We start from the raw sequence: 17,342 nt of genomic DNA, 5'->3' as shown, positions 1-17,342 counted from the left end.
CTCTTCTTTATATAAGAAAAGTGTAGTTTCGGTTTAGAGACTGCGATTATTATACCTTTCATGCGCTAAATTCCAATTAAAAATATGAAAAAGTTATTTCCAATTAATCCCTTGTTTGTGTACCTGTACATACTGCGGCAGTGGTTTATGCCATGTTCGTTATTATCTCAATGCCAGACTGTCACAGTACTCGACCAGACGTGCTTCACATCACCGCTTCAGATCTCCATTGGCCCCCACACACAGCAGACTTAAGTACATAAAATTTCTTTCCATGGGGTTATTTAAAAACCTGCGTGTTCCTGGTTCCATTTGCCACTTCATTTGGAAGAGTTGCAAGGAAGGGTAACTAATGCGCTTGCTGAAATCTTCCATGATGCTTTGAGATGTGTTTGGCAAGAGTTTGACTGTCGTACTGACATTTGCTTCGCCAAAAACGGTGTTCTATTGAGCACCTGTAATATAGGTTACAGACGGGGGGAGACCACTGATTTTTGTCTATTTCCTGTATGTCTTGTAGTTTTCGTGCAGTTGTTTTCTAGGAGTCTGGAGTTATTTTTTAATAACCTCATATTTATTGAGTATGGATAATGGTTTTACAATGGAAATCAGTATATCCAGTAAGTAGTTTCTGACCGTAGACAGATATAAACGTCATAGAAAAAAGCTGTTTTTCTCAGATGCTGTGTTTAACAACAGGAAGGATAGAAAAATTTTATTTAAATTACATTTTGAAATTTATCACCTCGGCTGTTTGTCACAAGTATTCAGTTTATTTTATCTAGCACAATTGGCCAATAGTGCAAGACAGAACAAATTGAATACTTGTGAAGAATAGCCGATGTAGAAAACTTCAAAATGTCTTTCAGTAACACTGATCCAGATTTTAACTTTTTATTTTTTACAGAACGAAAGTAGCTGTACTATAGATATAGATGCATAGACCACGAATATCACGGTTAAAATTATCTCTTAGGTCAGGGTCACAAGTAAATGAGGTTTTCACGTTTCGTGGTCACTATTATGGGACATCATAAGGGCTACATGCAGACGCACCGTGACGAAGTGAGGTGGATACTCAAAATACAATTTGGCAAACACTGCTTTGCACCATAACTCAGGTGCTTTCAATTCAGTCAGATGGGCAGTGTTGAATGTAGAAGCAAGACAGGATTTCAATTGTCATTTTCCACGGCTTAGTGCTCTTGTGCTGCGTTGGTTCATTTGTTACTTGAACGAAAGTCGCCACGGTTGACAGTGAATGTACGAGTATGTGATGTGAAATGTGGGAACTGAATAACTGTGTTAAGTTTTCACAAAAATGCCCCGCACCTGCAGTAACAAACCTGAAAAATTTTGTTACTTTTGTGCATACGTTAATTGTGGTTCAAGAAGGCGACCATTGCCGAAAGCAGCGAGACATACATACGACTTGTATTTCGGGTGTAGAGTGGCAGATCAAGATAAATCGTGGGCTCCGCTCATGTATTGCATCTCGTATTCGTCTACACTGAATATTTGGATGCACGGTAAAAACGTCTCCATGGAGTTCTGTTATTTGGCGTGAAATGACAAATCTTGCGTCAGATTCCTACTTTTGTAAGGTACTTTGCTTGAGGGAAGAAGTCAAGACCTCGAAGAAAACTGTATTTAGTACCCTGACATCCCACTTGTCATTTGGTCGGTGGCTTATGACGAAGAACTACCAGTTCCTATTCCCCCACGTATCCCACCGTCGAACGACTATGCTGAACGGACACATAAAGCCGAAAAAATGTCAGTGACTCTGCTGTTACATTTACACCAACATGGTCATCCAGATAATCACATAAAATCACACAGTGTGAACTCAGTGATATGATCACGGATGTAGATCTTCCAATGCGCAAAGCCCAACTCTTGGTCTCATGACTGCACCTGTGGATCGCTGACACAGTACGTCTGTTTGTGTTTCGGAAGCATCAGAGAAGACTTCAGTTTAGTTTCAGTATCGAGGGCAATGTAAATTGCTGAACTGACATTGACAATTTCTTGGAAGACCTGAACATTACATACAAGCCAGAAAAGTGGAGTGTTTATGTAGATAGCTGAAAAGCAAGGTGAAAGGCAGCACTATTAGATAGTGGTAATCAAAGGCCATCCATCCCTGATGCATATGCTGAATTAGCTAAATAAAGTTATACCGTGTCGAATCTGTTGTTATTCGGAACATGAATGGCTGGTATTTGGAGACTTCAACGTCATTTCAATGCTGTTGGATTTTCAGGATGCTTAAACTAAGTATTTGCTGCTACCTGTGTAAATGAGACAGTCGCTCAAGAGAAAATAAATGTTGCCGAATCTCTAGTGCATCCGAAAAAAATTGTCCTCCAATCATCGCACATTGCGTTTGGACTTATGACAGCATTTGTTAAGGCTGTGCACAGGAATGTAGCAGCATTTCGGTAACTGTGTAAGAAGTTTCACAGCTCAGCACAGAGGTGATCACGAAGGATTCGGCCTCAGATGCGCCGGTTGTTGGGAGACATACACTTGAGTCTGCTCTAACACCTGATCAGCTGCAAGCGGGGCACTGCTGTCGTAGTATGACGACGTTGTTCTTGGGAAACCGGAGAGCCGAAATTTACAGGGACTAGTGGACGAAAGTATTCGTGCTTATGTCACCGGTGGCAATATAACCGTGCGGATGCGCTTCCTTTACACTCACCTCGATGTCTTCCCAGGGAGTGTTGAACACAGAGAGCAATTCGACCAGGATATTTCTCGCATGGAACAGCGGTACATAGTACCGTGGATTAGTGACATGACGGGTGATTTCTGCTGGATGCCACATAGAGAAGCGCCAGACACCACCCACAACATGAAGGCAAAGAAACGGCGGCAATATACTAAGTAAGCTCAATTGAGTCCCAGCTTACTTATTACCCTGAGCTAGGAGATAATTTTAATCGTCATATTCGTGTTAGACGCATCGAACTCTATAAAGTCCGCCTATTTTGGCTTCTGTAAAAAAATCCACCGTGGATCAGCATAAACATACGGCAGTAGTGCCGTATATGAAGAAACTGATCGTTTTTTAAAACTGTCTTCAGTACTATGCCTATAAAGGAAGAAATAGTAGGGAAGACCGGGACATGGTGGCCCACTTTTTCTTCTTGGTATTTTCCAACTTGTAATTCAAATGTTTCCTTAGATTTTTTTATGTGGTACATTATTCCGGCATTTTATAACTTAATAATTAAGACTCCTCACTGTTTGTCTAATCATAAAAAATATTTAGCACAATAATACTACGTGGGACAACCTACCCCACTCACGAGGCAAGTTGGCCCAGCAGTTAGGGCAAGTTGGTCTATATGATTTCATCATTTAATTTACTGACGACGTTAGTTGTTTGATTGAAAATATATCGATTTTAATACTCGAAGTCTATTTTAATATTAATTCCAACACTTTTATGACAAAAACTACAATCATAAATCTTGTTCCCATTGTCGCAATAACAGTGTGACAGAAAAGTATGTCCAGAATTTTTGTCAGTCTTCGTCTGAGTGTCGGATAGAATATTCACAGTTCAAACATTCATAAAAAATTCAACTTTTATTCCAGTTTTAACAAGTGACAGAAGTGTCCACTGGCAACAAATTGCACATTGAATCCATTCATCACCTGGATTGCTGTGACAAAATGGGTTGAGACGCCTAAGACACAGGGCAGCCTCTTCTTAATCTTCAAGCACCTTCTTAAGATTATCTACTTTCTTTATGCATTAAATGTGACGAATTTTATCGTGTGATTTAGCCTGAACAGGGACACTTCTTTCAGAAAATATTTTTTACGCACAACATCCGTATATCTCTGTAAAGTGTTTTCTGTCTGGGGACTTGTTTTTCACACCGTCTCGCATGTTTCACCTGAGCTTAAATCAGTGTCGCTAAATTTGCTTTTCATTTGCTGTCTGTTTCCTTGGTTGCGGTTACTGACATGGCCTGATATCTACACGCATTGGAAAGCACAGTTGAGCGAGTGACGTGACGTTAATTTAACAAGCGTTGTTACTGACAACGCAGGCCAGCGAGGGTGTTCTTGAGCAGTTGAAGGGCCAGTTACAACAATTAAAATACGATCGACAACATTAAGCTGTATCTGTTAAGTACGAAGGCATCGGTGAAAATCAGAATCTCGAAAATAAATAAGTAAATAAATAAATAAAATCAAACTTGTGAAAAAAATTGTTGACACCGACCTACATAGGGCGGAACGATCACCACGATAAAATAAGGGAAATCAGAGCTCGCACGGAAAAATATAGGTGTTCATTCTTGCCGCGCGCTGTACGAGATTGGAGTAATAGAGAATTGTGAAGGTGGTTCGATGAACCCTCTACCAGGCACTTAAATGTGATTTGCAGAGTATCCATGTAGATGTAGATGTAGATGAAACTTGGCGTAGATGTTACTGGTTTAAAATCGGTGCAGGACATAATTTGCTTACGTAAAAATTGCATGGAAATGATCTGCAATAGTTGCGACAAATTTTAAAAACGTGTCATTCAGCTGCCTAGTGACGTTTCTGTTGCGGGCCCTAAAGAAGAAAAAAAGACCAAAACTATGTTAAATATCGCAAATAAGCCCATACTTACCGCTGCGCGGAGTGGCCGCGTGGTTAGAGGCGCCGTGTTACGGATTGCGCGCCCCCCCTCCCGCCCCCCACGACGGAGATTCCAGTCATCAGTCCTCCCTCAGGCATGGGTGTGTGTGTGTGTGTTGTTCTTAGCACAAGTTAGTTTAAACAGTGTGTAAGTCTAGGGACTGATGACATCAGCAGTTTGGTCCCTTAGGAATTCACGCACACACACGCACGCACACATACGCACACACACACACACACACACACACACACATACACACACACACACACACACACACACACACACACGTACTTACCGACAAGATTTCAACGAACTGTGCCAGGATTTGGAAAAGAGGGCTGGCCATGTTATCCATGAAGGCGACAGGGGCCAGGCTGAACATGACGCGAATCTTGGCGTTGTAGTCGGAGCGCGTAGAGGCCATGACGTAGAAGGATGTGGTGCCCTGGGAGTGGCCGGCGTAGAACAGATCAGTTCGCCGAGTCTGATCGAGAATGTAATCGATCATGGCGGGCAGGTCGAAGTAGCCGATCTCGTGCCAACTGTTCAAGAAAGAGGAAATATCAACAACCCTCCAGCTGAATCTGCTTCTAACGCAACAGCGGTACTCTGGAAGTCATCTTACGGTGTGTGGCAATGCGCATCCAGTGCAACCTCACCACGTTTGCCTCTTTCTTGCTTCATTCTGTGCTGGAGCACGAGAAGATTTAAGATTGTTAAGTTTTAATAACTTTAATATTACTGTCACAAGCATTACTCAATAAATCACGGGGGAGAAGACATTTGTTGGCTGACATCTTGGGATGATCTATGTACGCTAACAGTGAGTGCAAGTAATGCAGTCCTCGATGAAATTTGACATTGTCGTCTGGAGCACGCAGTGTATTTGCAATTCACTCTTTTATTCGCAAATGCCTTGATCGCATTCGACAGAAAATTACTGTTAAGCGGTTTCAGCTCCGGAGCGTCATCATCATAACTAAAAGTCTTGTGTCTCATTGGAAAAGTAACACAGTAAGTCCTAATAAAATATTCAGTGCAGTTAGTTAATCAAGTGACTACACCGAGTGAGTGACTACGACTTCACATGTTACACTAGTAACACGTCAAGTTTTCCAATAATTCCCAAAATAACGTAGGTACGAAGCACCCTCTGCCAATAAAACTGGCATGAATTACCCTCTGCAGAAAACTTCGTTAGGGGGCACCCTTGCCACGCAACTTTGGTATGAAGTGTCCTCTGCAGCACACCACCAGTACAAAGCACCCTCTGCTGTGCAGCACTGGGGTGAAGCAGCCTCTGCCACGTAATATTGATACAAAGCACCCTTTGCCTCGTAACATTCGTACGAAGCACCTCTCCACACCACTTGTGTGTGAACCAAATTCTATCACACAACATTGGTATGAAGCAAGCATCATCAGCTACGCAAAATTGGTATAAAACACCCTTTGCTACGCAACAGCTCCAGACCGCACGAGCTACTGCGATTCAAGTTCTGCCACTCACCACTAGATGGTAATGGTATCGTTTTTTCAGAGGCTAGGGAGCGCAATTAATCACTGTTCAGCCAATTTGCACGAAATGTCTATAAATTATACAAACATACCTTTCTCATAAATCAGTCTGCCTGTTGGTGAAAATCTTGTCAAAACCGTTACAGTATCTCCTGCGTTTAGTCCGAACATAAAGACAAAATAGCAATATGAGACTTCAGTTTCTACGGTATATCTACAGAAGATAGATAGACGACAGAATACACATAGAAGAAGATTGAAAAGTTTAATACATATCGCACTGGAGATTGTTGATCAGGTCTTCAACACTTTTTCTCCCGCTTAACAAGCCGTTTAGGAACGGCGAAGGCTATCTTCAAAACACTGTCTCTTTTGTTAGTTATTTCCAGCAGTGTTAAAGATTGACTAACAAGACTCAATTGTTGATAGAGCGATAAGTTTGTAAGCAACGCTGTGTTGATGAAGCTTCACTTGCTTATGATCCGCTTGATGAATTTCAATCTAATGTGTGCATTTCCTACGAAGGGCTTCATTTGTGCACCGTCATGCGTTGTCGGTTGCTGCTTTTAGAGTTTGCAAGAAGATGGAAATAGTATTTCAGAAAACTGTACAACGGAGAATAAATGTCTAACAACATTATCAAGGGGAAACAGAAGAAGATGCAAATAGCCTAGGAGAACCTATCTTCAAAGATTTGTATGAAATAGCTCTGAAGAAACCGAAAATCAACGAAAATCCTGGTATAGACCACAATCCAGTTGAACTTTTTAAATAAAGAGGAAAGCTAATCTGGTGTATAGCATCTACGAACAGGGAAAGCTACCGCAGTTGACAGAAATATTATGATTCCCCAACAAGGTGCATGCCATAAAATGGTGAAACTGTACAATCTTAATCTACTTGTTGATGCATCTAAAATAATAATGTTATTTCCGGTTTGGGTATGTTTTAGACCGTCTTCACATCTCACACCAAGATCCTAGATGGTGGCTGTGAACAGTGCAGGCGCTACGACTCCACGAACGCTAACTTAGCAGTTACTGTGAACAGTGTCTGCGACGTCCATTTTAGGGTACAACCATCGCCCACCAACGAATACTCTTGTTGAACAGCTTCAGCCATTTGAATTGGGCCGCATTGTGAGCCTGTAGGAAGCTGGATGGCTCTTTCGATCGTCTGCTGAACATGTTGGGCTCAGTGTGTCAGTAGTTTGTCGTTGCATTCAGCAGTGGTTAGCGGAACATTCCCACACCTGCAGAGCTTTTTGTGATGTACAACAGCTACCCTGGCCAGCAATATCACCGGAGCTCTCACAAACTGAACACTTACGGGGCGTGATGAGGCAGGAACTTACTCATTCTTCAAGGCCTGCAAGAACCACTGCCAAATTGCAACAAAAGGCGCAAGACGCATGGCACAATGTACCACAGCATACCATACTGGAGCTTTATGATGGTTTGCATGCGACAATACACGCCTGCTTTCCCGCTGGGGAGGGGTATTCTTTGTGTTGATGTGACTATTTTGTCTGAATTTGTTGTCATATATTCCCACAATGATGAATTACTTTTATCTCATTTTCCAATAAAATGATCTTATTCTTCAGGACACTGCACATTTTATTCGACAATGGATTTGAACTGAAATATGTGTTATACGAGGTATGTTACAAAATTCCGGAACATTCGTAATTTCGCGTCAACGATGTGTTGGAGCGAATTATGGTTGGCATCCCTGCTCACGCCTGCGTTTAACCTGTAACTGCGGGAAGGGTAATTGCTGTATGTCTGTTAGTTATTGTTCAGTGCTGTATTGAGTAGAGCGTTGTGTAGCAATGTTTGCTAATTTCGGGATGGCAGAGATAGAAGAGCAACGAGTCTGAATTATATTTTGTATGAAACTCAAGAAAACCTTTTTCAGAGACACACAGGAAGCCTACGGATTTTAAGTCGTACTCGGTGCTACGATTGGTTCATACGATTTAAAAATGGCTTGACAGAAGTTAAGGATGGCCCTCGTTCAGGACACCCTTCAAAGACTACCGATGACGTTTGCGCAAATGAGAACGAGATATTCCTTAAGAGCATCATAACTGGTGATGAGACGTGGGCCTATGGGTATGATGTTGAGACCAATGGGTCTTCACAATGGACCGAAAAAGCTTCTTCAAGACAAAAAAAAAAAAAAAAAAAAAAAAAACTCTTCAGGTCAAGCAAAATGTGAAAAGCCATGCTGATAGTTTTCTTTGACTGAAGGATTAGTTCATCATGAATTCATGCCGCAGGGACAAACTGTAAATCGATAGTACTATCTGGACGCGTTACAATACCTGCGGGAAAATGTGAGGAGGAAACGGTCCGTAGTGTGGCGACACAATTCATGGCTTTTGTATCACGATAACGAGATCGCACATTCATCCCTGTTGGTGCGTGACTACTGCACAAAAAACGGAATCACTGTGCTGCCTCATCCTCCGTATTCTTCAGATTTGGCCCCTGCGGATGTTTTTTATTTTCAAAGTTGAAAAACACACACACGCACACTCCAACAACCAAACACCACAGATGCCAAACACACTTCAAATTCGCGCGCCTCACCCAGCCAAAAGGCAACGAAACAAATGCATACTACACAGCCACAACAACACGTAATGGCGGCGAAAACTCTGCCTATGTTTTGAAAAATCAGAGAAAGTGTAGTGTCAAGCGGCCATAGGTCACGAAATCTGCCTGTTCACTTAGCCAACAACATATGTGAAAGACCACAATTTCAAAACCGTAAGTTGCACACGAAAAGCGTTATATCTACTAATTTCCGTTTGTAAATGCCTAATAAATAAAAAAATAAAAATTACGTTTTGCTGTTTGCAGATAAGAAGTTGTAGATTGTGTAGCAGAATGGCTACCAAAATATATGTCAAATAGTATCATGTAAGGTACACTACTGGCAATTAAAATTGCTACACCACGAAGATGATGTGCTACAGATGCGAAATTTAACCGACAGGGAGAAGATGCTGTGATATGCAAATGATTAACTTTTCAGAGCATTTACACAAGATTAGCGACACCTACAACGTGCTGACATGACGAAAGTTTCCAACCGATTTCTCATACACAAACAGCAGTTGAACGGCGTTGCCTGGTGAAACGTTGTGATGCCTCGTGTAAGGAGGAGAAATGCGTACCATCACGTTTCCAACTTTGATAAACGTCGGATTGTACCCTATCGCGATTGCGGTTTATCGTATCGCGACATCGCGGTGAACGTACATTGGAAGCGTGTATTCGTCATTGCCACACTGGCGTACCACCCGGCTTGACGGTATGGGGTGCCATTGGTTACGCGTCTCGGTCACCTCTTCTTGGCAGTGACGGCGCTTTGAACAGTGGAAGTTACATTTTAGATGTGCTACCACCCGTGGCTCTACCCTTCATTCGACCCCTGCGAAACACTACATTTGAGCAGGATAATGCACGACCGCATGTTGCAGGTCCTGTACAGGCCTTTCTGGATACAGAAAATGTTCGACTGCTGTCCTCGCCAGCACATTCTCCAGATCTCTCACCAATTGAAAACGTCTGGTCAATGGTGGCCGAGCAACTGGCTCGTCACAATACGCTAGTCACTACTCTTGATGAACTGTGGAATCGTGTTGAAGCTGGATGGGTATCCAGGCTGTGTTTGACTCAATGCCCAGGCGTATCAAGGCCGTTATTACAGCCAGAGGTGGTTGTTCTGGGTAATGATTTCTCAGGATCTATGCACGCAAATTGCGTGAAAATGTAATCACATGTCAGTTCTAGTATAATATATTTGTCCGATGAATACCCGTTTATCATCTGCATTTCTTCTTGGTGTAGCAATTTTAATGGCCAGTAGTGTAAGTATATACTGCCCACAACAATCTAGTTTTCGTGGGGAACAAAAATTCTTAGTTATGGATCGTTTATAAAAGATTATTACTCAAGGTTGTATAGCTAAAAACTACAAATTAAATTTTTTCTATCCTTTTCTATTTTAGACTTCCAGTACATACAGATCATACAACTTTCTTAAAATTTGACTTTGTAAAATTTGAATCTACCTGGAATCTACCCCAGGCCCCCAACATAGTGAGCAGTCAAGCTAACATAGTCACACTACTTGCCAGAAAAAAGTGTTTTTTTAGCGTATTAACTATGATTGTAAAACTCAGAACTTGAGAATTTTTGAGGGTTACATCGGACTGCTTTGGGAAAGGTACATTTTAGTTCTGAACTTCAGTTCCACAAATATAAAAAAATGGTTAAAATGGCTCTGAGCACTATGGGACTTAACTACTTTGGTCATCAGTCCCCTAGAACTTAGAACTACTTAAACCTAATCAACCTAAGGACATCACGCACATCCATGCCCGAGGCAGGATTCGAACCTGCGACCGTAGCGGTCGCGCGGTTCGAGACTGTAGCGCCTAGAATCGCTCGGCCACTCCGACCAGCACAAATACAAAAAATTGCGTAAATCTGATTGTTATGTGCCCCTTTCAGAGAAAAACAGGCAATGTGGCCACACTTGGAGGCACAATTTAATTCTACTCCTATTAAGTTTGATTCATAATGAACTATCTGGGTTCGTTTTAAGTATCTAATATGGATACAATAGCTTGAGTCCATCATTACAGCGGAACGCGCCACCATCTTCAAACTGTACGCTTATAAACTCATCATCATCTAGATTTAATCGGCCGTGAGCCACTTTCAAATTCAACCAGGATTAGTTCCCTCGTTTGAGTTTCATCGAGGATGGTGCACCGGAAATTTGCGCCGAACAAGGTTAAATGCCGCTTAAGAAAAACTAACTTTTAATTGAGGTTAGTGCACTCGGCCATTGATCTGAATCCAATGGAGCATGAAATACGTACGGAAGCTAGCAATAGGCAGCTCTGGGCCAGCAAACCTTTGGCCCGTAATTTACGTGAACAGCGTGATATGTGCATAGACATGTGCTGTCAGACATCTCTAGAAACATACCAAGGACTTGCCCATCTCATATCACGCAGAATCGCTGCTATGCCAGGTTTTACAGATGGGCCAACACTCTATTAAGTAGCTGGTCATGATGTGTTCACTCTCTAATATATCCAGAAAGCTTGTCACTCACCTAAACTGCCAGAAATCGCTCTTATCCGGGTTTAAGGTAGTGTGATTCCTTGAGTATTTGTTGCCACGAGCGTTTCCGAGCCACACGTCGTAACCAGCGTCCGCCAGAATGTATGCTGTGAAATAAAAACACATGATCATATTCACTGCACTTATTACTAACCTACGCTACAATAAATTTTGTATCAACGCACAGCTATGCTAACCAAGTGTACCGTTCAATAACTGCAGGCCAAGCGCCGGCACTGGTCCGCACCTCCTCTCTACTCATTTATCACCGTCAACAACAATCCAGAAACGACACTACACTATACACTCATCGCAGAAAACTACCAAAATTGGGCACACATAAGATTATAACACTCTCGTTCGCCAAGGAAAGGTGTGTCGTGTTGTTTGTCGTTGTTGTTGTTGTGGTCTTTAATCCGAAGACACGTTGGACACAGGTCTCCACGTTAGTGTAGCTCGTGCAAGCCTCTTTACCCATACACAACAGCTGTAACCTACATAATTTTAAATCTGGTTACTATAGTCTACAATTATTACCTCTATTAATAAATTGACTATTCCTTGAACCATCAGGACATGTCCTAAAACGATTCCTTCTGTTAGTGAAGTTGTGCCATGCTCTCTCTCTGAGCACTATGGGACTCTACTGCTGTGGTCATTAGTCCCCTAGAACTTAGAACTACTTAAACCTAACTAACCTAAGGACTTCACACACACCCATGCCCGAGGCAGGATTCGAACCTGCTCCGGTCTGGAGCGCCTAGAACCGCACGGCCACCGCGGCCGGCTGTGCCATGCTCATCATTTACAAAAAAATTTAATAAAAGAAAAATCTTGACCGCATTGATTCGAGCTGCACTTGTTTTCGGCTTAAAGTGAATATATATAGTGAGCAAAATATTTACCTCTTGACACTGCGTTGCTCCGTGGCGAGCGGAGAAAGTAAGAAAATCGGAATGTGACTGGACTTTGTTACGAGACACGATAACGAGAGGATGTGTAGGAAGTGTGTAGAATGAAACAGTCATTGTTATCCACCATATTGGATAATTTGTGTTTTTGAGATTCATAAGCAGTATTTAATGTTAATGTGGAGTTTGCTAACAGCCAGAATACTGTCTGTTGCATTTTAAAGGTAATTGCTCGTATTTAATTTTTTTTCCAAAGGATTCTGTGAGGAACTACTATGCACTACAAGCTTGTATAGGACTTGGAACATCGGGTGGTCCATGTTTGCGGAATAACCCGCTTCTATCACACGGTCGAAGCATAGAGAAAGTTTTCTCTGATAAACAGAACTCATTTCACTCGCAGAAAATCATCAAATGACCAAATGCGAATGGCAGTGTTCCAATTCGAGAAGATCCTATAGAAGTTTTCTTTCTCTTATATTTCAAGAATTTTACAGGCAACCGTCGGACTCGGCAGCTGCTTCTCCACCACGAGAGTAACTTGTCTTCGTGTACAAAATTACGTAGGCTGTGGGGATCGTCGACGCCGATAGAGATAGTGTTCTTCACAGACATTCAACCAGAGACGCTACACACACTAGTTCAGTAACAACGAGTTTAATATTACCAGCTGGTAAAACTTTAATTCTTCTTGTGAGCAGAAAAATATAATATGGACTGTTGGAGACGGTGCCTCGGAGCAGGAACCACTCTAGGTAGGTATGATGAGTAACTGCTGGCAGTTTTCGAGCGCTGCTGTTTCCATGAAAAATGTTTCAAAAAGTTTTACATAATTTTTCATCAAATTCTTTCAGCATTTCCTTACAAGTTTGCTAAACATCTTCGGAAAAGACTTCCTAATATTCATGCATATATTCGACGTTCTCTTTTTCAAGAATGCTTTCCTATCGTCAGTATTGTATATCCTCTCTACTTTCCCCATCGTGACTTATTTTATTGCCTGAATAACAGGATTAATTGCCTACTTTTAGTGTCTCATTTCCTTATACAATTTCTTCAGCATCGTCTGATTTAATTTTACAATATTGAATTGATCTTTTACTTTTGCTTATATTCAGCTTAGAACTCAGTTCAGTCCGTTCCACTCAGATTATCTACCAAGTCTTCGTCATCTCTGACATAATTACTATGTTAATGGCAAAGCATGCAGTTTTTATTGCTTACTTCTGAAATTTGATTTTCCTTCCAAAGTTCTCTATTGCGCCACTGCTTTTCAAATTGGCATCTGAAACCTGCTACACAAACGACCAGGAAGTTGTCACCACGTTTCTCGAGCAGAATCTGCAAATGTCGAACCTACCACGACGAAAGTCTCCGCCTTGACACTAAGGCGGCTCTGGTTGCCAAACGACTAGCCCAACTTCTTGCTGCCAAGACTGGAATATTGACGATGTAGAGCAGTACGAGGGCCAGAATGTCGCAATGTTGAGTCGGATTGGACCACGTCCGAGCCTGGCACTGAACCGCTACCGTAGAATGCGTGGTTGAAAGTGATGTCCTTGTCACAGTGACCATATATATACCACCCATTCCAACTATGCAGCGTCTGTCATCCGCAACCAGCTGCGAGAAGTAATCTACGCCAGTCGTCGACCTGGTATGTCATTCTGCCCAAAGACGAGGGCTATTCAGAAAGTAGGGAACGTTTCCGTCTGACGCCGCTAGGAGCGCGCCGATCTCGCATATTTTGATGTGTGCGTGCTCGGCAGCTCAGTCGGCATCCATTTGTGACAGCGGGAGCGTCTCTGCGCGTCTAGTTTTTCCGATATTTCTAATTTGAAATGTGCGCTGCAATCGAAAATCCCGCCGCTTGTGAGGTGTGGTCTGTGATATGGGTTTTGTTGGCAAAAAACCTGAAACCCATAGAAATTTATAGTGAACTGTGCAAAGTGTACGGAAACAACGTAATGAGTGAATGTTCCGTCCAGAAATACTTAGATTTAAAAATGGCCTAACCAATGTTCATGATGAAGAGAAGAGTAGTCGCTCCAGCATTGTGACTTGACATTCTTGTCGCTAAAGTTGATGAAACGATTCGTGAAAAACCTCGCCTCACGATAACGGAGCTTTCGCTTTCTTTTCCACAAGTTTCACGGACTTTGTTGTTTGAAAATGTCACTCAAAAGCTAGGCTACCACAAATTTTGTGCACGATGGGTGCTCAAAGTGCTTACAGAACACCATAAAGAACAGCAAATGGGGGCAACGTTGACATTTCTGGAGGCCTACCACAAAAATGGTGATTCATTAGTGGATCGAATCGTAACCGGTGACGAGACTTGGGTGAAATACGTCAATTGCGAGACAGAATTACAGTCCATGAAGTGGGGACGCACAAGGTCCCCTCAAAAACCAAGGAAATGTTTGCAAAACTTGTCAGCAAGAAAGTTGATAGCGACAGTGTTTTGGGATAGACAAGGTGTGCTTCTTATTGATATTATCGAACGTGAAGCAACCATAAATATATTGCCGGGCACCGTCAAACTTTGCACAGCCTTAGAAGAGCAAAAGAAACGCCGAGGAAAGCTGACGTCCAAAATTTTGTTTCTGCACGACAGTGCCCGACCTCACACGGCAAACCATACTAAAGACCTCCTTAATTCATTCAAATGGGAAATTTTCCCTCGTCCACCCTACTGCCCTGATCTTGCACCAAGCGACTCCCACTTGTTTCCTCAAGATGAAGATCTGGCTTGAGAGGCAGCGCTTTGATGACGACGCGGAACTCCAGGCGGCCGTGACTCACTGGCTGAAGTCTCAGGCGGCAGAATTTTACGGCGAAGATCTTTCAAAGCTTGTCCACCGCTATGATAAGTGCCTCAATGTGTTTAGTGACAACGTGGAAAAGTAGTATGTCAGTCGCTCTTTCAGATGTATATAATAAAATGTATTTCTTGTGCTTAGTTTTTTTTAATGCCAAAACGTTCCCTACTTTCTGAATAGCCCTAGTATGAAAGACGCTGTCTCTACCAGCTATGGGTTTATGGACTGCTCCTAGTCACATTGCTGTCAGCAGCTGAATGGTGCCTTGCAGCTGGGCGCCGTCTACTGGTTGACCTCAGCCATTTTCAGGGAGTCTACCCGAGAGCTGATGGTCTCGCTCGGCGATTCTGTTCACAGGCCGCCTTCTGCTGCTGCTTGCTGAGCTAAGCTATCTGGGAACACTCTTGTGTCCTGGTATTTGGTGACTGGGCTTTGTGTGATCATTTCCATGACGTACAGGAACGTTCTAATAATAGCCTGTCCAGTCACATTAATGTGACCATCTGTCAAAAATCTCAACAACTACCTTTCGCAGCACAGAGCACGGCGAGACGTGCAGGAAGAGAGTCAGTGACGTTCTGGAATGTACCGACACGGATGTGGAGCTATGCCGAACACTGTACTGTGCTCCCAGTTACACTAGCGTTTTCGGTTGAGGATCCATGGCGCGAAGTGTGATCTAAGTGGTCCCACAGATTCTCGACTGGGATTAAATGAGAGGAGTTTGATGGCCAGGCGAATACGGTAAACTCATCCTGAGGCTCTTTGAAACGCGCACATACTCTGAGAGCTGTCTGACATTTACCACTGTCCTGGTAGTAGATGCCATTGTACCGAGGAAAAACAAACTGCATGTAGGATGGACATGGTCCCCAAGGAAAGATGCATGCTTCTGTCGATCCATTGTGCCTTTCAGATTGACGATGCTGCCCAGGTATTGTCACAAAGCATTCCCTAGACCATAACGTTCCCTATTCCGGCTTTCCCCTTCACACGATCGTTGCAGGGTGTTTGATTTCAGATCTCTTATGCAAATGGAGCATAAAACGTGATCCATGTCACAAGGCCGCTTGTCGCCAGTCATTGGGTGTCCAGTGAGAGTACTGGCGTACAAATTCCACCCTGAATCACTGATGAAGAGCATGGACCAGGCACCTGCAACAGAGGCCCATTCGCAGCAATGTTCCCTGAACGGTCGTTGAGAAGACACTGTTGGTAGCCCCTTGATTCATCTGGTTTGTCAGTTTCAGAACAGCTGCACGTTTATTTGCAATTGCACATCTCCACAGCCTTCGTTCACCTGTGTCATCTATAGTCTATGGTACATTGCAGTTTCTTCGGCATCTATTTTGGATAGTGCCCTTTTGTCGCGCACCATTTACTTTAACCATCACGGTATGCAAAGAGTTTACAAACTTAACCGTTTCGGAAATGTTTCTACTCTTTACCCTCTTGATGTCAGATAAATCGGTTCATTTCCGCATTATGACAACGACTGCACTGTTTCCCATGTCCCCCATCACGACTTATTCTAATACCTGCCATTGAGTAGTTATTGCACGTTGACGCAGAACATATGGTGTGGGCACACTAATGTAACTGGAATGTGAAGATTAGAATCTAATAACTTCTACTTTGACTTGCACCGGAGATTAATGGGATAAATGTCTTGTAAAATGTTATATGGACTACTGAATGTGAATCGTGTATGCTTTTGTCGACTTATAAATGTGAATCGTAAATGTCGTTAACAGCACATCAAGAAAATGGGCTATGTAAACGCCATTTTGGATCTCTAAACTTCGTCCTCTAGGAATTTTGACAATTACAAACAAATAGCAAAATATGTTTCTAATAACTGTCCAAAATAGACGAGACACGCCCATCGAACTTACCGAAGGCCTTGTCGGGGCCCATGACCACCCAGTCGGCGGCGCTGGACTCCAAGCCGTGCATCACCAGGATTGGATACTTGGAAGGGTACGTCGCCTTGGGGCTCGAAGGAATTCGGTACATGCGCAAGATGTAACCGTCTGCTGTTGTAACGAAGTGCTCCTCCACTGGGTAGCCATACTTCTGGATGAGCTCAGGCTACAACAGATCCAAAACATCTATTATTTCTGCAGACCCAAAAGACTAATAGGGGTAGAAACTAATCTGAAATATTCAATTCACTCTTGAACATGAAGAGACTATCTCTGTACTTATCTTGACATGGATACAAATAAAGATAACCAGTATCTTGCTTCTTGACGTTTACAGGAAACCTACTGGTAGAGTCAGTGCTATC

At 42.7% G+C, this 17,342-nt stretch overlaps 1 protein-coding gene across 1 annotated transcript in view; it reads right to left on the bottom strand.

The window, feature by feature from the left end:
• The window catches only part of LOC126094882 (lipase 3-like), a 73,433-nt gene that overhangs the window by 35,777 nt on the left and 20,314 nt on the right, over positions 1 to 17,342 (bottom strand). The window contains exons 4-6 of the mRNA XM_049909519.1: positions 16,948 to 17,143; positions 11,312 to 11,426; positions 4,947 to 5,193 (exon numbers count right to left, since the gene is read on the bottom strand). Coding sequence (XP_049765476.1) covers positions 4,947 to 5,193; positions 11,312 to 11,426; positions 16,948 to 17,143 — 558 coding nt within the window. The remainder of the gene's footprint in view (positions 1 to 4,946; positions 5,194 to 11,311; positions 11,427 to 16,947; positions 17,144 to 17,342) is intronic.

Source organism: Schistocerca cancellata, chromosome 8 (genome assembly GCF_023864275.1).
Source record: "Schistocerca cancellata isolate TAMUIC-IGC-003103 chromosome 8, iqSchCanc2.1, whole genome shotgun sequence".
NCBI classification, from domain to species: domain Eukaryota; kingdom Metazoa; phylum Arthropoda; class Insecta; order Orthoptera; family Acrididae; genus Schistocerca; species Schistocerca cancellata.
This window is presented reverse-complemented; position numbering and strand designations above follow the sequence as displayed.